Source organism: Neolamprologus multifasciatus, chromosome 11 (assembly GCF_963576455.1).
Source record: "Neolamprologus multifasciatus chromosome 11, fNeoMul1.2, whole genome shotgun sequence".
Classification (NCBI taxonomy): Eukaryota; Metazoa; Chordata; class Actinopteri; order Cichliformes; family Cichlidae; genus Neolamprologus; species Neolamprologus multifasciatus.
In genome coordinates this window covers 7,471,506-7,495,589 of record NC_140449.1, presented here as the reverse complement: position 1 = coordinate 7,495,589, position 24,084 = coordinate 7,471,506, and the positions used below count along the sequence as shown (strand labels likewise).

Sequence of the window (24,084 nt, the reverse complement as noted above, 5' to 3'; positions counted from 1 at the left end):
AGGGTTACTGAAGTTGGACTACCTGGTATATAATGTTTTGCTATGTGATTGCTAGTGACACAGCTATGTTAGCATAACATTAGCACAGTGAAGCTGGAGGATGAACGCCAACTTTTTTTCCACTCGATAAAAGTTAACGTGAGGGATTCTGGTGGTCAGGGACAAATGCAATCGCATAGCAGGATGCTATACACGGGCCAAACTTCAGTCAAGAGAACAACTGAGATCATTCATCCACAATACGAGGTTAGTTATTAATATACTGCAACAACATGGGAATAGAACAGCTGCGAGAGAATTCAACATTAATGAATCAATGTTACGGAAGTGGAGGAAGCGCAGTTTTTGGCTTTCCCCATATTTCAAAAGTGCTTCATGTCTTTGCTATGACTGTCGGCATAATTTGCAGATGATAATGGTTGTAGCCGCTGCGATTCTTTCGACCAAAACAGGCGCAGCTTGATGACATCATCAACATGCGCTATCGCGATTGAGCGGTATAGTCAAACTCTATCGTTGGCCAAATTTATATAGTTTCTATCGTATATCGTTTATATCACCCACCCCTACTCCATACTGTATTATTAACTGAAATGTTATAAGCAAATATTATACTAGTTAATGCTATATATATTATATTTCCATGTATGTCTGCATGGTTCGATAAATCGCTGCACCAATTTCCCATTTTCCTAGCAAAATATAAAGAAACACTTTTGCACATTAACACAATACAACGAAGCTGACAGGTGGATTTATATAACTTACTTTAAGCCACATTTCTAATATAATTTATATAAACTGCTGTAAAATGATTATCAATTTGTTTTAATTAATACTATTCATCAAAGTGCAACCCACTTCATTTCCACTGCATGTATCAGGAGAACTGGTACATGCAGACTGCTGACTGGGGACTTTGAGCCTTCTGTGGACTGACTCAATTACATTAAACATTTTCCTTTCGAAAGAAAAAAAGCTGATTCATCTGAAGCAGTCTACTTTATGGAGAAAGCATCTGAAATCATTCATACATTCAATCATTACAAGCTTTGGCAAATTAAGACAGATACATTTACATCTCCTTAATGCAGATGATGAAAAATAGGTCGTCGTGATGGACAAGTAAATTCTTCAACTCGCATATCTAAGTCATTGTGCACTAGCTCAGCAGAAGTGTTAATTGGCAAGCTCCAGATTGTGGAAGAAACATCACGTCTCCCCACACTGTGCCAGTTACGCCAGAGGGGCTGGTGGCTCCTGGCAGCTCTAAATAGAAAACGCAAATGCCAACATGCAACACAGGGCTTTATGGCACACACTCAAGGTTTTTACAGTGTGTGTGTGCAAAGTTTGGAGATCTAAGTGTAGTGGTTATAAATGGGTATGCTGTATCCTTCAAAGCTACAGCCTTTATCCACAGCTTTTCAAGTACCTCTTTAGATGGATCAATCAAAGCAATTACAGAGGCTTGAGAGCCACTCTCTAGATGATTAGCATGGGTAAATACCAAATATTATGGGTCCCATATACTGTTCAAACTGTTCCACCATTATAGAGGTTCAATGTTTCCCCTTCACAAAGACAAAACCTTAAATAAACCACAGAGATTCTGAAATAACGAGGCGTCCCAATAAGTCATAAAACGTGATGACAGCTCTGTTCGCCCCCCGGGGTGCAATAGCTTAAATAACTGTTAAAGATGACAATTATGTCAGCACGGCATCAACAAGTGTTTAATCCAGGTGTATGTGACTTTCAGATGCTTCACTCTTGGGAGAGAAACTACTTTCATTGCCAGCTTCTGGAGTGCTCTTTAAAAATTTTTCTTCCACTAAAACGAGCAGGCATAAAGTAATTACGCTTCGCTCTCCTCTTTACAAAACACCACTACAAAAATATCTCCAGTACATGCATTTGTGCCTCTGTACGCAATCGAATTCAAAATGCCAACGTTCACTTTTCTGGCCTACATTTTTGTGACAGTGTGCGCACAATGCGAAAATGTGAAAAGGCCTGTGATGCATAAATGCACATGGAGCATAAGCAGGAAAATACAAAACAGGACAAAACATTTAGCAATTGCTGAACCGTTTCTGGTCCGTGCAGGCTACAGGAGCCAAACGTGGACATCTGCTTGATGGTTTTAATACACTTTGTCATTAGCACTTGGATGTGGCCACTTTTAAATGACTCTGGGAGGTGAAAAACTGCGCCTGCTAATGACGTTAATATCATTAACAAGCTAAGTGCCATGCCGTATAACTGTGTGCTCTGTTAGCAGTCTAATTACTGCTATTTTACACTCTTTAATACTTTTTTTGTTACATTATGCACATGACACCTTTTCTCCTGCAATCCTTGTCTTTTCATAATCCTGTTGTGATGTGTGTGGGTTATATACAAAGCATAGGTCGGCTTTAACTATACCGAACTCACTGACATCACACAGCTATTACACTGACATCAATGAAAAAGCTATATTAACCTCCTAGGACCTGCCGTCCACATATGTGGACATCACATTTTGGGTTATTTAGACCAAAATACTCAATTTTGCTCTACATGGGCCAGATATCCACTTACGAGGACATTATACTGCTACTGTTCTATCAAAATTTTAAATAAATATCCTCATACGTGGCTCTCATTTTTCTTAAAAACAAAAATAATGCATGTCGTGGAAGAGTTCAGGTCTTAGGAGGTTAATAAGATCCTGTGCTAAGCAATGAACACTGAGCAAGGTCTGACACACTAACCGAAATAATGTGTTTGTGAGGGTAAACTTGTTCTGACTAAAACTCCTCGTGTTAAAAGCTGATTTAAGTGAAGTCGGTTCGGTCCTGCAGCACCGATATACAGATTTAAACACTCACTGCATCTGTACTTCCAGGCAAAGCAATGTTTAAAGGACTGAGGACAATGTTGGCTGTGTGATTTGGCACTGTGCTCCCATCACTGTGGGTCATGGATGCTGGCCCCCTGCCAGGCAAAACAAAGCCTAATCCCATCCGCCGGTAAAGCCAGGCCGCCCCTATCTAATCCCATTCTTGGTAGCCTAGCTGTGTGAAGTGCTCACACAGCACTCCGTCCGTGTGTTTTTTCACTGGGTTGGAAAAAGATCTTACTGGTGGGGACGAGCCACCCAGCTCCTGTTTGCAGGATTTTTAAAAACACTCACATGCACACTCCTAATGAAAAAGCAGCCGACAGAAATCGGAAAAAATAAGCAGGCACGAGTGACCAAGCTTGCACGTATTTATCACCAGCTGATGATCACAGAAGACTGTGTTTTTACCTACGGCAATAACTTTCAGCTACATTGCCACAGTCTGTGAATATTAAAGCAGCAGCTTTCTACCACTGATCAGCTGCACCTGTGCCCAATTATCCTTAAGTAATTGCCTCACCCAGGTAGCAGCTCTTCCTGTAATGGAATTTGGAAAGGTAATGTGGCATCCTCTGGGTACAACTGAAGGTCTTTGTCTGTTCAAGAACAATGAAATGGAAGGAAGCACAGGCGTGTGGAAACAAGGTCTGCAAGTTTTTAGTGAGTGGACAGAAAAGCAGTCGCGTAAAAGCCTCGGGTTTAGTTCTGCGTTACCTTGGCCAGCTACATCTGGATTTTTCTCGAAGATAATTAACTAATTATTTGCATAAAGAAAGAGGGGAGCAGTCAAGGACATGGAGGTAACAGGACAGAGGAAGCGAATGAAGTGGATTGTTTACTCTGAGTAATTCCACTTAATCAGAGCTTTGCTTGCTGTAAGTAATACATGCAAGTAATTCCTGTCTCAGAAATGCTTTGTTTGCAGAGAATCAAAGTGGTAGGATGTAAGCGTTTGTAGTTTTCAAGTAGTTACATTTGCCTGCGCAGTTTGTTTTCATCCAACAACCTCTTTCACTGCATAAGTGCTTGTTCAGAGGTCCACACAATACATCAGTCACAGCATTAGTACTTTAAATACAGATACTCATTAACGCCAAACACCACTGGCTCAGACTTCATTTGAGTACCACTGGCCAGGGATTAAACTGGGATAATATGGAGATGGGTGTGTTTGTGTGTTAGCATCAGTGGTGAACAGAACAGTTTCCATACAAAGGCCTACAACAGATTTGACAACATTTAAGACATTAAAGAACAGGAGTGTCATTGGTACGATTTGACACAGATTATAACAAGGTCTGCAAAAACAACGTGTCCAGCTTTGCTGCAACACCAGTGCAAGTTTATAGTCACTCACCCCTCTGAAGTTGCTCATAGCCTGGAAGTAGACAAGGTAGCTTTTACGGGGGTCCAAAGGGCTATTCCAGTAACCATTATACGTGTGATTGTCACCCACAGTAAAGGGACTGGCCTCTGGCAGACTGCTGGGCGGCAGCTCGGCTGTGTAGTAGTGAGGCGTCCCTCGGGCCTGGGCCTCCCCGTGTGACATGGGCAACGGAAAGCATTCCTGCACCCCCAGTTCCCGCTTCACTTTCTTCCCAGTTTCTTCCTCAACCACTACCTGGTATGTGCTGTACAAAGAACAGATGTGCATTTTAATAAGCCTGGAGCATTGATGAAAATCATTTATCTGTGCCTGAAATGATCTCCTCACCTAACAGGTGCTCCTCTGCCTTGGGCGGGGCGCAGCAGGACAGTAATTGTGCTCTCTGTCTCACTTAGCGGAGACGGCATGTCTCCGTAATCAAAGGTGGGAGCTGTGGACACCAGACACAAAAGCTTACATGTCAAAAACAATAAAAGCACACGCAAATAAGCACACGTCTAGCCTTAGCCAGTGCTCATTTAAGCAACAATAATTGAGTTCATACACAGTTTCTGCCTCTTTGTCCTTTCACATACACATGTTCATCCTTGAAATGTCACGTAAGACTGAGCCTCACTCACTCACTATATAGCGTTTTCCTCATAGTACACTAACTAGTGGCAATGCAGACAGTTGTTGATACACTGGCATATCTCGCCACGTCATTAAGATAAAAAAATGTGCGCACACAGCTACATCACTATTGATCTTTAACATATTTATAGTTTACACTATGGAACTAGAAATTCAGAGATGAATTTTGAAGGTCAAGGGAGTCGACCTCATTTTGAATCGTGGGCCACATGCAGCCACACTTTGACCTTAAGTGGGTCTGATCAGCAAAGCTTGATTTTGTCAATGTGCAGTCAAGAAGTTTAACTACAGTGCAGATCAATTTTTCCACACGATAAAGTTTTTCTACTGTAGCAAGTGAAAAGAAATCTGTCAGCACGACTCTTTGGGCTTAAATTATAAGAAAGAACTGTGTCAAATTACAAAAATAAATCTGTTCGTTCGTTGCACAGACAGCCCTGTAATTTTAACTGGTACTTAATTACTTTGTTTAAGTATGAATGACTGTTTAACACCCCTGGTCAAAGCCGCACAAACTGTCTTTTTGAGCAAAGACGTTCCTTTGTCAGAATACAGGGATAAACGGGCTAATATACCCAAACCCCATATTGTCATTTTAAGTACAATGTTTGAATTTCCCTTCTAGTTGTCTTAGAAACAAGTCCAATTAAAAGTAAAGGGAGTGAAGCTAAATTGAATGGGTTTTTCATTTAAAAGGATTTGGCTAAAGTCATGCTTCTCCCTGGAGATGTGGCGGCACATTTTTCTTTAATATCAGCAGTCAATTAGCGAGGGGGAAGCGAGCAAACTATTCATGAGGAATCGATAATTATCATATTAAAAAGCAGTTCACTAATAGCGCAGAAGGAAAGAGCACGCATCAATTAAGGTGAGTTATTGAGGAAAACCAGATGCACTATTGTCGACATTACGTACTGCCAAAAAAGAAAAAAGAGGGTTCGATGCCAGTTGCCACACTGAGCCTGTCTGAGAGATTAGTGCCCGTCAGCCACGACTCCGCGTGCACGCGAATGAGGAAACGTGCGCGGAAGGATACTCCGCGGTGGGTGTTGCTTGAAGATGCTGACAGTAGTGGCTGTTGAAGGTGTTCAGTGTTTGCTAGCTGTCAGTGCAGATTTGAGAGACGCTCAGTGTAAGTGAATGTTCTGCACCGTGGGCCAGAGGAGGAGGCTGAGGATGATCTGCAAAGACTTTTGGACTCTATCTGTGGTCTGGCTCCACGCCAGATTGCTGTCTGCCATACAGCGAGTGAGCCTGTGCACTAAATCTATAATTAAACAAACCGGACCTCTCTGCAAAGAGATGGGGGCAGAGAGAGTAAATGTTCAAGCGAGGCCGAGTGGGAGTGGTCGTGCTGTGTGCTCCTCAGAGGTGTAATCTCATCCCTTAACAAGCACAAATGCATCATTAAAAGGAAACAGAAACACAAAGGTTGGATTTCTATCACCAGTAATAAGCTCTGAGACTCTCAGAAGGGGTGTTCTGGTCCCGAGAATGTTCTAAATCTTTCTTCACACATAACGCACAGCAGTGTCCCCTCTGTTGTGCTTTCCTGCTACCTGCAAGTTAATTTATGTCTTGAGGACTGTGAGATGACAGCGTGCCACTAGATTGGAAAGGCAATTGGAAAATAGCTCTTGCACTCTGGGAGCAGCAGTTTTGCCTCAGCGAGGGAAGAAGACACAGAGGTTAAAAGAGAGAAAACCTGATTTCTAATTATAGCACACAGTGGGTGAAGTCTCACTGTTGTACCTGCATGCTGCATTAGCGATAGGCAGCGATGGCACAGAGAACAGCCTCTACACGCCCGCCTTCATTTCTATCTTACAATTTTACACCAGATTTCGCACCGTCCCCCACAATAGCACGGATGCTCCGACAGCGGCGCTCCTACCAGAGATGTTAGTGGTGATCTCGGTGAGGGCCGTCTGGCCAAAGCCCTTGGCCGTACGTGCCCGAACGGAGATTAGGTAAGTCGTTCCAGGGTGGAGGTTGGAGAACATGTGGTAGGTTTCGTTCTTGAGCTTTGACACTGTTCTCCTGGGTCCTGGGACGTTGATGCTCGGATCAGATGACTCGATACTCTGGTAGCTGATCTGATGTCAGATAGGGAATAAAAACGGCATAAAAAACAGTTAAAATGTTTTTTTGCTCTGTTGTTATACCTGCTAACAAACTTCAACGGTGATTTCCCCCCCAGTTGAGTTCATCAAATAGGTGCACAAATGGCTCGGCCATTAGTAGTAAATTAAATATTTCATTGATATGATTCACTTGACATGAAATAAACTGCTTCACTAAATAAACATGCTAATTGCTCATGTGGTTTCCAGTTTCAGGTGAATACGTCTTGATTGGCATGGTCACCATTAGCTCAAAGGCATACGAGCAACATGGAGCTCTGGTGAGAAGCATTGTGAGCCGTAAGTGATTTTCTGACTAAGTAGCTCATTATGAAGGCCAGAGACGGAACCTCACGCACTAAAAAGTATTTCCAAGCATGAAAATCAATACTGTGAAGTGTTTATGAGTTTAATTAACACTTGTTAACACTACGAAATCGGTGCGCAAGAGTGTCCTCAAAAAAGTGTAATCTTTTCAAAAGTTTTTCCTCTAGAGGTGATTAGCTGTGCCTCTACCTCACGAGAATTTCCACTTATGCTCTTTGAAATAGTGGAGAGCTAAATGAGATGACCTTACCGCAATCAGACAAGGGTGAGCGTATTAGGGAAACGTGGAGCTGGAGGAGATCCACTTCACTGAAGAAACGAACACACACACGTTTCGATGCGTACCGTATGTGCTCGTGCGCGTGCACGTTGCACACGCCGGCGCTGACGCTCGAGCTGAACCGAAGCTTCTGCTGATTATCATAAGAAGAGCTTTATGTCTGCTCATGCTCGCAGGGAGAAGATAGAATTATGAGCCATCCAGTGACCGAGGACAGACAGACCACTGTGTTTCTGCTACAAAGGCACAGAAGAACGAGGAGGGCTTGCAGGACAGCTTTCTGGTCGATAGGCTCAGGCAGACTGGTCAATAGTTTAATCTGAGAGAAATGAAGAGGATTTCTACAGCTTTGTATAAAGCTTTCTTTGTCAGTTGAGGAAGATCAGTGTACACTACAGTGTAAAAATCTTGTGCAGCCTCCACTTTATATGTCAAACTAGAAATTCTATTTAATATATCCTTGAGATGACATTGCAAGAGAAGAAGGAAGAAGAAGGAAGGAAGAGTTGAGCATGGGTAGGCAGGCCTACTGAGTGCTTACTGCAGACGGAGGGTGTAAAGTAAATGCAAAATGATTGTCCAGCTAAGCAGAAGCCCTACAGCAAAAATGTGTGTATCGATTAAGGTGCCACTCTCTGTTTCTACAGGACAAGAAGACAAAGCCATGTGCTCAACGTTAGCAAAAGCATATCCAGTCATCGCTGCTATTTTTGTTTATAAAGACACACATGCATTGTCCGTTGGGTGGAAAAAGAAAAAAGCATAAACTGCAGCAGAGTGGTTGTGTGATTAAGCACATACTTTATCTGTACTGTGCCAGTTGCAGCAATGCTGAAAATGGTTCAGCAACTAGAGAGGGAAATATTTTTTGCACTAGGCAGGAAACAAAAAAGAACAGGCACGCTTCAGTTCCAGGAAATGCTGTTTGGGTTTGTTATTTTTTGTATTGCTGGAGATTTTTTTGTGCTGGTAAAAAATATTGAATATAAAGTTAACAACCCCTTAAAAAGAACCTCTAAATTTATCAAACCAAATGGGAAAATTATATTTTATTCTTGACCACAAAAATGGTATGGAAGCTGTAGAACAAACTACATCCACCTCAGTTTAATTTATGAGTTTAGTCGTATGTATGATGCAAGCAACCCAATAAAGAAACTCGGCCTGCAGCTAAGCGCCTGATCGTGCATTTTGCTTAGCTTTAAGACTTTACCAACTATCCCAGCAGCCCTTTATGTGTTGGAGGTACGTTTTATCCTACAGAGGTCACATAGCAGATTCCTGCACCGGGACCTTTACTGAACTGTGTGTAAGGCGTCTGTACTTTGCAGGCATTATATATTCTGGGGAGGTCTTGCATTGGATGACACCCAGGAGTGATTGCCACTCAAAATCTCAGAAGAAGATCATAGTTGATCTTCTATCACAGTTGAGTTCAGAGTGTCAGTCTCCTTTTTTCAAGCAGCTTGTATGACCTATGTCTCTCACATGATACATTGTTGATGGCACACGTGGCACAAATGTTTTACTCACTGGCTCAATGGTCTTTCATTAATTTGCCTGATTTACAAAATTAATGATGTTTAAATTTATTAAAACTGATTTTTTTTATTCTTTACATTTGACGTCTTAAAACTCCCTGCATCGCTTTTCTTTTCAGCAATAGTGTATGCACTCATACAATCCCTATGCTCACTTTTATCACTATACAATACCAATAGGGTTAATACCACTAGGCTTTCCATCTGTAGTATATAATATTTAACAACTTTATTTAGAATATTACTGGGTTTTTCTTTGTATTGTCAAAGCCACTTTACAAATAAGGCACCGTGGTGCAGGTGGCAAGGATAGCTTGGATGGCAGGTGAGGGAGAGAAACTGACAGAGACCTCGCTCTGTGCCTTTCAACTAAAATGCCGACAGTGTTTAACAGGACGTTGAAATATGATTAAACATAATACTATTTAAACAACCAAAGTCAGGTTGACATTAAATTTTCCAGCTGTCTGTCAGGGCAGGAGAGGAATATCAGAGTTACTATTGGCTAGAGAATCCGAGCTAGTTTGATGGTTTCCTAGCAATAACACGTTTAATATCTGTGTTTGTTTTACTGTAGATCAATGTCATTTCATTTTTTTAAAGATTCATCTGAGCATATGACATTCTCTTTTCTTTTAGTTGTAGTCTAAAATCACTACTGTACAGACTGCACTTAAATAACTGATTCATCATCATCAGACAGTTCAGGATTTTGACATCTATACGTTTGCAGACTTTGTACACAGAAATATTTTCCCAGTTAGTTTCTGCTACAGAAACCATGGCAACCCTGAATAAAGTTCAAGATAAAGCACAGAGAAGTTGATTAATCACCCATCCAGCCACTGGCATTTAACATGCTGATATGTATGGGTACAGCTTTGCTTGTTATTAGATTTGAATATGTTTACATTCCAGAATCATTAAAAGAATCAGCAAACAACAGCACAGCAACCATGTTAGCTGATTAAGTCAACTTGTAAATCCAGTGGAGCCAACAATGATAACAGAGAGACTACTAAATGCTCGCACCTGCCCCAATCCACCAAACTCTACAACCAATTAAATTTACACATCGAAGAAATTCACCCTCATGTCTCCATGGGCTCACCTCATACTGGGTAATAAGTCCATTGGGCTCAACAGGCTCCTCCCACTTCAGGAAGATCATGTCATCCAGTGGGGTGAAGGTGAGTGACTCCGGTGCGATGCCTCCGGGGACTATGAGAAATTACAGAACAAACATTTGTCAGGGAAACTGAAGGGCTAATCACACAGTGATCCTCTCCTGTCAATATCACAGAGTGAATGTCATTGTGGCCCAGAGCAACGCATCACACAAAGCACTCTGACACACAGAGCAGTAGGCAGACAAATCTCACAAAAAGGATACAGTTTATTCATGAACTGCATAAATTATGCACCCATAACAAAGACGAGAAAAAAGAAAACATTATAAAAGAATTATATTTTTTATTCTGCTTCAGTCAAAGCTTAAATATACTGATGAATATGTGAAGGCCTAAGCTCTCAACTATACACGGTTTTGGGGCCATTCAGTTGAAGTCCTGGTCCCAGCGGTGTGTGCGAGCACTGCGCAGAGGAAGACTGTTATGTGAGATTCAGGCCTGAGGCTAAAGCGAGAGCCAAACAGCTGAGTTGACTGTTTTTTTGAATTGGGTTAGTCAGGACTACAAATTAGCTTATTGGGACTTTTGGAAAAGGTGGTTCTAATTGACACACACTGTTTGTATTTATACATATACTCATCTTTATCTAAGCAAAAGAAAAACATTCACTCTCTTATTTGGTTGCTCTTTTTCTATCTTTCTCTGTACATATGTGTGTATATAGCTTTCTGAAAAATCCTGTTTGTTTAGATGTTTTTCGTTTTTTTGGTTCACGGCAGAATTGATTTCTCCTTTAGCCACCACGCAGAAAATCTGTGAAGGCACACAGGAATAATAGGATATAAGAAATAAGAACAAAATCCTATCTCGGGATTGCCCAAGTCTCAGATATGTTTTCTCTTTTATGTTATTTCCATCTAAAACTGAAATGGATCTTTTGTGATGCCGACTCAGTCAGCTGGTCACCCTTTCTGTATTAATGCGTAAGGGAGAGGGGAGAAGTTTTAATTACACAAAACTGGACTGATAATGGATTTGTGTATTTTGAACACTGATGGAAAAGCAGAATTACACCAATCTGGCATAACATTATGACCACTGCCAGGTGAAGCAAATAGCACTGATTATCTCTTCATCATGGCACCTGTTAGTGAGTGGGTGATATTATGGAGCAAGTGAACATTTTGTCCTCAAAGCTGATTTGTTAGAAGCAGAAATCTGGCAAAGCTAAGGATCTGAGCAAGTCTGAGATGTGCCAAATTGTGATGCTAGATAACTGGGTCAGATCATCTCCAGAACTGTAACTCTGGGATGTTCACAGTCTGCAGTGGTTTATATCTATCAAACACAAAGAAAGAACAGCGGTGAACCAGAAGCAAGGTTACAGGTGACCAAGGATCACTGATGCACAGAGCTGTTCTGGTAGAAAGGTGTCAGAATCTACATCCGCATTGCAGTTTGTTGTGTGTGGGGCTGCATAGACACAGACAAGTCAAGACGCCCGTGCTGACCCCTGTCCCCAAATGAAAGCACCAACAATGGTCACGAAGCCATGGAAGAAGGTATTCACATTTTCTTTGACATCACATAATAATAATAATAATAATGGATTGGATTTATATAGCGCTTTTCAAGGCACCCAAAGCGCTTTACAATACCACTATTCATTCACTCTCACATTCACACACTGGTGGAGGCAGCTACGGTTGTAGCCACAGCTGCCCTGGGGCAGACTGACAGAAGCGAGGCTGCCATATCGCGCCATCGGCCCCTCTGGCCAACACCAGTAGGCGGTAGGGTAAAGTGTCTTGCCCAAGGACACAACGACCAGGACAGAGAGCCCGGGAATCGAACCGGCGACCTTCCGGTTACAGATACGCATGGATGGCCGGTTGTGTGTGCATCGCTTACCATGGTGAAACACCTGGTATTAGGATGCACTATGGCCGGGGTGTCCAACTCCAGGCCTCAAGGGCCGGTGTCCTGCAGGTTTTTGATCTCACCCTGGGCCAACACAGCTGAATCAAATGATTAGTTCATTACCAGGCCTCTGGAGAACTTGTTGAGGAGGTAATTTAGCCATTTAAATCAGCCATGTTGGCTCAAGGACACATCTAAAACCTATAGGACAGCGGCCCTTGAGGCCTGGAGTTGGACACTATGGGAGGAAGACCAGCCACCGGAGGCAGTGTGATGCTTTCTACTTGGAAACCTTGGGTCCTGTCATCCGTGTGGATGGTACATTGACATATATCAATACCTAAGCACTGAAACAGCATTCCCTGATGGCTGTGGCCTCTTTCAGCAGGGTAGTGCGCCCTGCCACAAAACGAAAATAGTTCAGGAGCACAACAACAAGTTGTTTAGCCTCTAAATTCCCCTCGAAATCTCAATCCAATCAAGCATCTGTGGGGTGTGCTCGACAAACAAGTCTAACAAGTCCATGGAGGCTTCATCTTACAATTTACAGGGCTTAAAGGTTCTGTTGCTAACATCTTGGTGCCAGATACACCAGCACATCTTAGGGGTCGGGTGAAGTTCATGCCTCAATAGCTCAGGGCTTTTTTTGCAAGCAAAGAGGGATGACACAATCCTAGGGAGGTGGTGTATGTCCACAAAATTATAACATAGGACCGTTTCAATATGGTAAGCCTGCACTTATGAGAACGTACAGTGGGCTAACCCCAGACCGCAGTTTAGCATGTGACAAACTGAGCAAATGCTTTAAGGCAATAAAACGTTGGACTGCCAACATTTAGTGGGAACCACATATTATTGGAACTTGTACTTTGTGATAATTGGAGAGTGGAGGGTTTCTGTTTGTTTGTTTTTTAAGAAAATAACATTTAATAAGAAGGCCTGATGAATGACAGGTGTCTTTGGCTGTTAAGGAGCAAGAGCAGCTTTAAGACTTTTCCCAGCTGCTCTAATATTAGTGCTAATGTTACAGCTTTTTAAAGCAGTCCTACAATATTCTCACCTTCATCAAGGTTACAATACTTTTGAAGAAAAGTGTTTCGGAAAGGTGTTGATTGGATTTTTTATTTTAATCTCAGAAGCTTTCAGCTTTTTGTTTCTCTCAGTTGTACTGCAATATAAAGCAAGGTGATTCTGTTATTTAGCCTCCCTTCATTGATTTAAATGAGGTGGAAAAGATAATAAACAGAAACGCCTGCTAGTAGGAAACAACGACTTCAACAGCAACACATAAACTACATCCGCCATTATAAAACAGTTTTACTGAAATCATTAGAACTTTAATCAACATGGGATCAGATATTAATGTTGCACTTTGCTGCAGATCTAATAAACTGGTAGTGAACCTTGAATGTGTAGCATTCATCCAGTGGCTCTATTCGGTTTTAGTTTCTCTGCGCTCCGTCTTTTACCATCTATCTACTGTCTTTTCTGTAATCTCCTTCTGGGACTTACTGTCCTCCTCCGTCTGAAAGGTGACCTCTCTGCCCTCTTTCTTCCCCTCTGGGTTTGCCAGTGACAGACGGACATGGATGGCATGGTAGGGTGGCAGATCACGCAGCGTGAAGCGTGAGGCATTGTGTTCCACTGCAAGGCACTCGCGTACGGTGGTGTTGTGGCCGCCGCCTCCTCCCGCCATGGTGTAGCGGTAGCACAGGGACACTGAGTAGGTGTGGCAGCGTGTCAGGTTGAACGCCAAATTCTCCCACTGCAGGGACAACTGCCTGGGCTGGATATCTGTGGCGGCGAGTCCCCGCAATGCGCGCATGGGCTCTGTGAGAGATTGAGGAAAAGGATATGAGAGATACGGACAAGACACATTTAAGCTTTTATTGTGAAATATCAACAACATCCAGCAAATAGCCTGCATTACTAATATAACAGGACCACCCGGGCAGTTTTCAAGCTGTTCCTCTTCTACGTGCCGCCATACTGCCCTGCCACAATGCAGAGGTCATTTTGCTGCCAGCACAACACACCCACATCCCTGATGGCAGAACAGGAACTCACACCAATTGCGGTAATTAATCGGACAGGCCGCGGGTTGCTGTTGCACTCCCACCAGTCTCCTCCCTTTCCCCTACCGCAGAACAAAGTGGCCATGCAGTAGTTTCACTCCTTCGCCCTGAGGTTTAATCCGCATACAAAAAAACACAAGAGCATTCACTTCCGCTGGTCAGTGTTACTGACGGGTCATCGCGGTGGCCCGGTCCATATTTTTAGAAGGCACCGAGTTAATTCTGGTCACTGGCGGGTTAACCCCGACTTTCTCTAACTCGTACTAAAAGAACAACAGCTGCGTCTGTGATATTCCCCTTGAATTTATTTGCTCACTGAAAGATACAGAGAGCCTCTATACCCAGAGGCACAGACCGGCCAGTGTTCGGGAGGACGTCCGAAACTGAAGCAAGGCCAAGTTAAGCCAAGGACATCCTCCGTATCAATGGAGGTATTTATCAGTGGAAATTATTAACACAATCAATGCCGTTTTTGTCAAGCAATATGCTACATAACGCATTGTATGGCTTTATTCTTTTAATAGGGCACGATGAGTAATGGGCCAGGGAGGCAGGGAATGACAGCAAAGATATCGGGTACAGCAAGAGATCAGTGGAGTTTGAGGTTACTGGCCAAGGTCTTCATTCCCTCGCTGACTTGCACACTCAGAGGGATTCTCGCTGCTGCACAGATTAGTGCAGAGAACTTAAATAAAGTGGCTAATGCATCACTGAGCAGGGGCTAATGCATTAAGACAAGTATTATCTGAGAAAATGGATTCGAAAGGTGCTGTGTACTTGTGCAAGGACACACAGGCACACAAACAGACATCACATACATATGTACATATATATAGATCTATATATATATATATATATATATATATATATAGATATATATATATATATATATATATATATATATATATATATATATATATATATATATATATATATATATATAGATCTATATATATATATATATATATATATATATATATATATATATATATAGATCTCTATATATATATATATATATATATATATAGATCTCTCTCTCTCTCTCTCTCTCTATATATATATATATATATATATATATATATATATATATATATATTCCAGACTGTCTGAGACGCTTAGCCAGAGCAGTGGAGATTTTATGACAGTTCCAATCTATACTAAAGGTCTCTGCAATCACCAACTTTCTCTTTTAATTTGCTATCTGGCATCTCAGGGTAGATGGAAATATGAACAGAGCATTGATCTGAACCTCTTCCAGAGTAATGTGACGGTAGATAAATGGGTGGGCACGGTAATCGCACCGTAGTAGACTGCACCCAGTAAGAAATGTTAATGTACCATTGTTCAGTGTGACTGAGGATTGTCTTAATGGTGCAGTTGACAGTCTGCACAGTCTGAGAGCTAAATAAAGAGAGGCATTTAACTGCTGAGTTGATGAAAGCGCCACCAAAGCGGCCACAGTGTGCTCATTATGGGTTTTCTCAAAGTGGACATTTGTGCCAGCCCCTTCCCTTAGCCTCGTCTTATTTGTCTGTATGCCACGGGCACCCGTTCCCTGGCACCCCGTGGCATGAAAACTGCAGCCGTCCCAACATGGACGTTAGCCCACAGCACTGTGGTGAAGAACGGAGATTGGAAGTTAGAGAAGATGTGATTGGTTCTGGTTTACTTCCTCTAAAATTGCAGCATGGGACAGCAGCAGTATAGATTGTGTTATACAGACATTCACTCACACCCTGGTGCACAGGAATCCAAATCTGCCCATATAGGGAATTCTGCCTCTGAATGGAAGACATGATAAATGACATGCCAAGTAAGGCAAAGCACTTGTGTTCCTAATGTGCCTAATTTTAGTCGGGCTCCAGCGTTGGCTCCCTCTAACAGACCAAAAGCATCACGGGCAGGGGCTTTCCAGAAGGTTCAGTGACCCAGCAGCAGGTGGAAGCCCATTAGCATAGTTTGGGGACCACCTGCAGTACAAACGCTCGCCTCTCCTCTGTGGTTTACTTGAGGGGCTTCAAGCTGTGCTAATGCACCGTGCTGATAATCACAGCAATGGCTCATCAGGCACACCTGTATGACCATCGGAGCCAGGTGGAGACCGTGTTCACATTCACGGCCATTAGTTTTACAGCAGCGGCGCTAGGATGGCTCGCCACCACGAGGATGTATATGTGCACAGCGCAGCCGGCTAGCCAACATGCTTCACCATGAAAGAGTCAGATTAGTCACGGTGGTGAGACACGGCTTCGGGAGAGGAAATTCACTTCCTAAATACAAAAGAGGGTCCAAAATATCCCTTCTGTTCACCGGATAATTACAACCTTCCCCGAAACCAAACCACAACAACAACAGCAACCCCGCCGATCTATTTTCTCATACTTAAACGTAATCGGGCCAGCAGCGGGTGCATGCGCGTCTGTCTGTGTTCAGGATTCAGCAGAAGCATGCAGGGTGAGCAGGGGTGGTGTGGACCAGATGGTTTGAAGGTTTGGGTCAGGGGAACTCTGGGAGACAGCCGGTTATTAGAGCTACTGAAGGGTCAAGAATGTGAGACAGGAGGAGATTCATAGTGTTGAAGTGTATAACAAAATACACACGTGTCAGAACTGTAAACACTGATTTGTGTCATGCAAAAGCCAATCAAATGAAGCCCCCACAACACACACAGACACACACACGTATATATATATATATATGTACAAGATACACTGATGGGCCAAATTAATTTCACCTACACTTCCTCTGTGTTGAACTAGTGCTGCATCTAAATGCCCTGTTTAAAAGCTCAGCAAACACAGCAGTATTACTTATCCCACACATGGCTGAACAACCTAATGTCACAGTGGTTGAAATGTAAATACATCATTAAAGGCAGAGTTTAGTGACTTTCACAAACACCGATAGCAGCAACTGTGAAAGCAATTTCCGTACGTTATGATTCCGCTCTCGCTTCACCTCTCGCACGTTCGCTTTCATTTTTACTCTCACTTTGAAAAACTACCCCGACTCCACCGCCATCGCCTTCCCTCTACTCCTTCTTGCTATAAACCTTTTTTGGGGGGGGGGATTTTCTCTGTCTCTCGTTGTTGCAGAGCGGTGTGCGGGGATAGGCGAAGGAGGGCAGAGAGCTCACTCACGGCGCCTGATGAATGAGGGGTGTCTCTGGCTGTTGGGAGAGGAGAGTAGCTTTAATATGTCATTGGAGAGGAGGCCAGGGAGGCTCTAGTGGAGCAGGGTAGGAAGATATGTGAGGGATGGCGTGTGGCAGGGAGAGACCGTTGGGCATAGAGAAGAGTGATGACCATGGAAGACGTGAATCCACAGACTGCCTTTGGGTAACACAAAGCTCTCCATTTTGTGTGTCTGTGACTACATCGCACACATTGCAGATTCGGGCAGCGGTAATGACTACCTGCAGCTTCTGTGTGTGCATCTGCAGTAACACAGTTTGTTGTATGTATATTTAAAAGAGAGCACGGTTGTGGGGCCCTGCTCTTCTCCTGGGTGTTCTGTGTCTGAAGTGACAAACGACAGAGACGGGAAACGCGAGCGGGACAAAATGAACAAAAACAATACAAAGGTTTGATCAGAGCCTTAACATGAACCAGAAAAGAATTGTTAAGTGTTAGTCTGAATAAAGTAAGAGTCAAAAATGATAATGAGCCGTCTCTTTTTAAATTACAGTAGGCAGAAATCAACATTTTGGAGTTATTATTAGCCAAAAAATCTTTTTTTTTTTCAGTTTTCTGGCAAATTAAGAAAATCTTTCACCTGCTGATTCTTGTCCATTTGTTACACTAGCCAAATAAAATTTCTGTCTCCTCCAGTAGATACCAAAGAAGCCCTTTTTTAGACTAGCTACTGCAGTCAGCCAGCTGTTATCTTTTAAATAACCGTCAAAGCAATATTGCCATGCTGGCAGCAAATAAAGCCCCTTTCAGTCTCCTTGGCTACAGAGTTCAGAGAACACCAGTGATAACAAATATGCCTTTCTTATGAGATAAGTGCAGTATATGCAGCGACTGAGTCAGAACTTGTCTATCAGCTTCTCACTGATTGAATTTTAACAGATTATCATGACCAGCGCAGTCTCATATTGTAAGCGTCCTTTAAGTTACAGTGTGTGGCTGTTGGGCGTCAGCACAATGAGCTGAGGGTCTTTATTAGAACAGCTTCATCATAAGAAGGGGCCATATCTATAGGTATTATCTTAGCCGAAATTAAAAGTATAAGCCTATCTGATTTAGAAATTCACTGAGTTGAGTTAAAGTAGAGGATGAGAGCTGCCTCGCACTTTACGGTTTATTAGTGTTCAACGTACTTTATCCTCATATGGTTTGCTCGGGGGTACAGCATTGCCTAAATAATGCAGATACCTCAGAGGTTTTTCAGAAACACAACGTGTTGTTTGGTGAGCTATTTCCACTCAATATCAACCCCCGATAAAAAAAAAAAAAAAGATGTTTAAAAAAAGAAATGTTCTCACTTTCGTAACAACTCCAAACAGGAAACAGCTGACAAGACTGTCATCGTCTCTTCACACATGACAGCGTACAAGATTTAGAGCTGCACACTGGCATAAACAAGATGTTAACGATAAGGCAGACATTCATCTGTTATTCAAATTAAAGCTTCCCCGTGGAGCTTTTGAGTGGAGCTTCTTCTTATTGTCTCGTGCACACGCACTAAGAGGCGCGTCGACGTGAGGTGGCGTGACAGGTAGCGGGCTATGAAAAATATCAACGAGCCGGCACAAGCAGGAAGGACTCGTACTGCTTAATAGTAAACACGTAAACCGAGACTGAAGCTTTGCAAGAAGGGAAGCACAATCATGTGTGTGCATGTCAGGGATATGCAAAATGAATTTTGGGTGATTAGCAACAATTTTTGTCTGCTTACAAGGAATCTCCAGAGAGTACCGTGCAGTATGGATGATACACTCCTCAAGAGTGTGTTTAGCTCTTTATGTCATCGTTTGGTACATTTACCCCATTAATCTTCTTTAAATCCTTAAAAGAAAACACACTTCCTGTGTTAAAAGAGAGAATATATACAGCATAAAATCCCATTTTTATGAAGCTCTTATGAACCAAAGAGTTTGGGATTAATTATTAGTCACCTGCACACTTGGTCCTGCTCACGAGAGGAGGTCCCGGAGGGCCGGTTCCACCCTCTCCCGGTCGAGTCAGCAGCACGCTGATGTGATACTCTGTGTCTGGATCCAGGTGCCACAGCTTATAGGTGACCATGTTGACTCCATGCACCTCTGACCATGGAGACTGGCTGGCACGATACTCAATCTCCTTCCTGATAATAGGGCCATCTCCCAGGATAGAGTTGGTGTTGAGCTGGATGATCAGGTAAGTGGAGCCGGCACGCAGAAGCTGAGGCGGCGCAATGGGGGATGGGGGTACTGTCGGAGAAAATGAAAAGCAGTGTTTTCTCGTTTTCCTGGTTAAGAACACATTGGTATTGATAAAAGCACTTCCTGGCACGCCGGCAGCACTGCTGCACAATCTAGGGTGGTAAAGTTGTGCTATTAATTTTACTAATCAGTCGTATGCAAATAGATTTCTGGCTATGTTAAAGCCCACTGAGTCTTAAATGAGTCTCCAGAGACTGCAGGATGTGAGCAGGTCAAACTATGTTCAAATAGCAGATTAGTCATAGCTATTAACGGGGCGTTCAGAGCCTTGCATACATTTTTTTTAGCAAAGGGGTGAATGCAAAAAACAGCTGTGCATGCGTCGCATTGAACGTGACATTCTCTGTAACTCAGGCAATAATTACTGTGCGTGTTTTTCTCCAACTTCTCAGACAGCCGACCACCACGATGAAAGAGCTGAATACATTACTGCTGGTAAAGCCTGGCAAACTGAGAATTAATACCACTGCCCACGTCACTTTCTGGCAGATCCAAGCCGCTAAACACTTACACAGGCAACCGTGAGAGTGAGGGATGGGAAAGCCAAAAGAAATGTGGACAAAGCATGAGAAAAGATCAGAGTTAGATCTGTGGCTGTGACTAATCCTTCATCCCTGCCTCTGTCTTTTAGGGCCCTCCTCTCTGTGGGTTTTTCGACAACTTCACCTCTACTCTGTATTGCTTCTTTGTGCCTGCAGCAGCTCATCTTTTAACTGTCAATGGATGCATCTATAATAAAAGGCCAAATTTGAGCAAACAGGCAAACAGCCAGTGCGATTACCTTCAAAACATCTCACCTACACCTTTCACACTTTAAGTAGATTCAATTTTATCTGCTAATTTATCGTATCCCCCCCTAGTTCATTAATAGTTGTCTCTTCCATGAAAACAAACCAAGCTCTCAGTGCTAGTGTCTGTTTAATGTGGGACTCCTCGTCGGTGCAACATTTATGTTTCTGCCAATGCATTTTCAAATATGCTTAGGACAGAATATGTGTGCACTCAGGGCCCACAACAATAGCCCGAGACATACGGACAAGGTAAAACTGTTTTATTAATCATGTAGCTATCTCCGAGCCCTCCGTGGAGCAGTAGAAGGGCTTCACTATGATTCTCGCGTTCTTTCTGCATTATATAAACGAGTAGATCCAACTCATTAAGGGGATGATTAGGCTCTTTTTAGCAGAGCAGAGGGGAAAAGGGATTTATGAAAGCCTTGTTAAGTCAGCGAAGAGCACAGCCAGTTATGGAGTTTTAGGCAGCTGACATGAGAATAACTTAACTGGCCATCGCATTTACTGGTGGTGCAGCCTTGCCAGAAAGAACATCTTTGTCCTGATTATAACAAAATAAGGAAAGCAACAACCACAAAGACACAATGACACTTATTCACTGAGAGTGTGAGCAAATCACAGCCATCTGTCAAGTACATTCGCTGTGTCCTGGTTTTCTGGCACTCGCTGGTTAACGTTCTAGCAAAGGGGGCTCCTTTTTGCAGCAAATCACTAAAAATCAACCCACGTTGTCTTATCAGTAAAAGGACTATGGAAGCGAGGCATTACAAAGCTCATATGTGCCATGTTCACAATGTAATTTAAGCATGTGAGCATCCTAACATTCACTAATTCGTAGTAAATACAGCTGACGTTGATGGATGGTTTGAGATTATGCTGCTGGACATTTTGATGTCCAGGTTTTTCAGTCTGAGGGAAGTGTGAATACATTTTCAAAAATAAGCATAAAAAAAGACAATCTCATGCATGTGCCCAGCACTTTAAAAAAAAACTACAAAAGCAGGGGGCTTCCTCATGGTGGGATCCTAACTGTTGGCTAAAATTCACAGCAGCCCATCCAACGGTTGTCCACCAAAGTGGTGGACTGCACCAATCTATCAGCCAGCCAAGCGACAGACACTGATATCCACAGAGCCACTCTGCTAGCTTGGCTTAAAAACTCCTTTTGGGCTTGTCCTCACTCTCATTTGCGCTCAATTCGGTCTTTAAAAAAGTAATAACAAGAGCATACAGTAGAGGACAAGGGGATTGAGAATCCCTTACATCCTTATTTTCCTTTCTTTACTTTGCTGAGGGCTCGGGTTTGTTATGCCAGCAAACCATCCCGCAAGCCATGTCATTACTATGCTGTCAAAGCGGTGGTGTTGGGCGGTGGGGATGGAGTGAGTAATGGTAGTGAGGTCACCATCTGCGCTACATGATATGACAAGGGCTGCAGGAGTCCCAGGCAAGTGAACAGCTTTCTGACAGAGAGCTGAAGAGCTCAGTATGGCAGTCTATCTGGCAACTACAGCTCAGGATGCCGCACACGCCAGGGAGACTGTGGATATCATTTAAAAAGCCTTCAAGTGAGTCGCTGTAGCATACAAGTTGTGAATAAGAAATTTCTCTGGAAATAAATTAGAAATAAATGCGCGAGACATTCGCAGTCATGCACAAATGATATCCTGTGGGTATCTGTTTCCTTTTTAATTCTTCTTTCAATCACACGCAGTACTGTACTGTGTCCAAGAAAAGCAGGAAATCATAACGGCTGGGATGATGGAGAATGAAGGCTAAAAGAAAACAATAATAACAGTCAGAGAAAAGGGAAAAAGGATGTTTACCTTTGACAACGAGTTCAGCAAAGTTTGAGACTCCGGAGCCTCTGGGGGACTGAGTGACGCAGCGGTAAAGGTCTTGATCAGTTCGCTGGACGCTGTCGAGCTGGAAGGACACCACAAAGCGCCGATGGCTCAGGTGCTTGACTGACGCCATTGTTAAAATGTCCCCATTGTGTCTCTGGAAAGCAGAAAAGGACATGGTCAGAGAAACCAGGATAGGCCATGACCCTCTCACACGCACGCAGATATAAATCAATAACACAGTCTTTTACACCCACACGCACATAAGTGTAGATGTTTCTGTAGCAGTGTGAGAAATTCACAAAATACAAATGCATAATAACTCTGAACGACGTAGTCCGAGTCTTTAAAATCTAGAGCTATGCAAAAAAAAAGAGACAGGCTTTAAAGGCTGAGATGTCCTCACTGTTACTCTTTAGCATGAGTCAAGTTGTCAACACCCAAGATCTTTGGCATGGGATAATGCAACATGATAAAGTTTCTCCATTACACCCTCGACATCTTTCAAACTCAGTGTCCCAGTTTGTAATGAAGGCCTGAAGGACGGCAGAAGACAACGGCTGTCACATACTGAGTAGCCCTCACCATGACCGGAAACTGACCTTCAGTTGTAAAATTAGTGGAGTGTCCCTTCAGCTGATGGAAGAACTCGCTATCTGACTCACTAATTAAAACAGATTTTTAGCAAATATTAGTTATTTAACCTCCTAAGACCCGAACTCTTCCACGGCATGCATTTTTAATTTCTCTTGGATATTTGGGCTGATTGGGACCTGATGAATGTAAAAACAAAGAATTACTCAATTTTTGTTTCTGAAAAAAATGAGAGCCACTTATGAGGATATTCGTTTAAAATTTCGATAGAACAGTAGCCCTATAATGTCCTCGTAAGTGGATATCAGGCCCATGTAGAGCAAAATTGAGTATTTTGGTCTAAATAACCCAAAATGTGATGTCCACATATGTGGACGCCAGGTCCTAGGAGGTTAAAGGCATGAAAAATATGCAGATGTTCAATCTGCATGGAGTTGTATGCTTTACGTTGACAGTATTAGTATTACAGAGCATGTTTGTGTCATATCCACGCGGAATCCCAGAATAGCTGTGTATGTTTGCCTGTAATGTTATAGCATATACCATGACCAGACACTTCATTAGGTATACTCTGCAACTTTTGCAGTTTTTTTCTGACTTCTGACTCTGGCACCAGTAAAACAAGCTCCTGAAAACACTCCTCAGAGATTTGGGTCCATATTAATGCAGAATAGCATCACACAGCTTCTGCAGATTTGTCAGCTGCACATCCAAGTTGAGAATCTCCTGTTCCACTACATCCCAAAGGTGCTCTATTAGATTGAGATCTGGTGACTGTGGAGGCCACTTGAGTACAGTGAACTCACTGTCATGTTTAAAAAAACAGTTTGAGATGATATTAGCTTTGTATCACTGTGCGCTAACCTGCTGGAAACATCCATCCACAGATCAGTACACTGTAGTCATAAAAAGTCAGTAATAATACTAAGGTTATGAAAATCACTTAGTACTAAGGAGCTCAAAGTGTGCCAGGAAAATATCCCTGATACTATTACACCACCACCTGTCTGAACAATTGATACGAAGCAAGATGGATCCATGCATGCATGTTGCTTATACCAGATTCTGACCCTACCATCTGAATGTTGCTCCACACATCAAACCAGTTAGTGTTTTTC

General features: G+C 42.7%; 1 protein-coding gene across 4 annotated transcripts in view; it reads right to left on the bottom strand.

Moving 5' to 3' along the window:
* ptprub (protein tyrosine phosphatase receptor type Ub) overlaps positions 1 to 24,084 on the bottom strand; it is a 200,747-nt gene that overhangs the window by 56,886 nt on the left and 119,777 nt on the right. For all 4 annotated transcript variants that reach the window (XM_085178198.1, XM_085178199.1, XM_085178200.1 and 1 more), the window contains exons 6-12: positions 22,355 to 22,529; positions 19,429 to 19,722; positions 13,744 to 14,061; positions 10,293 to 10,402; positions 6,805 to 7,006; positions 4,605 to 4,707; positions 4,248 to 4,521 (exon numbers count right to left, since the gene is read on the bottom strand). In XM_085178198.1, the coding sequence (XP_085034324.1) occupies positions 4,248 to 4,521; positions 4,605 to 4,707; positions 6,805 to 7,006; positions 10,293 to 10,402; positions 13,744 to 14,061; positions 19,429 to 19,722; positions 22,355 to 22,529 (1,476 nt within the window). The remainder of the gene's footprint in view (positions 1 to 4,247; positions 4,522 to 4,604; positions 4,708 to 6,804; positions 7,007 to 10,292; positions 10,403 to 13,743; positions 14,062 to 19,428; positions 19,723 to 22,354; positions 22,530 to 24,084) is intronic.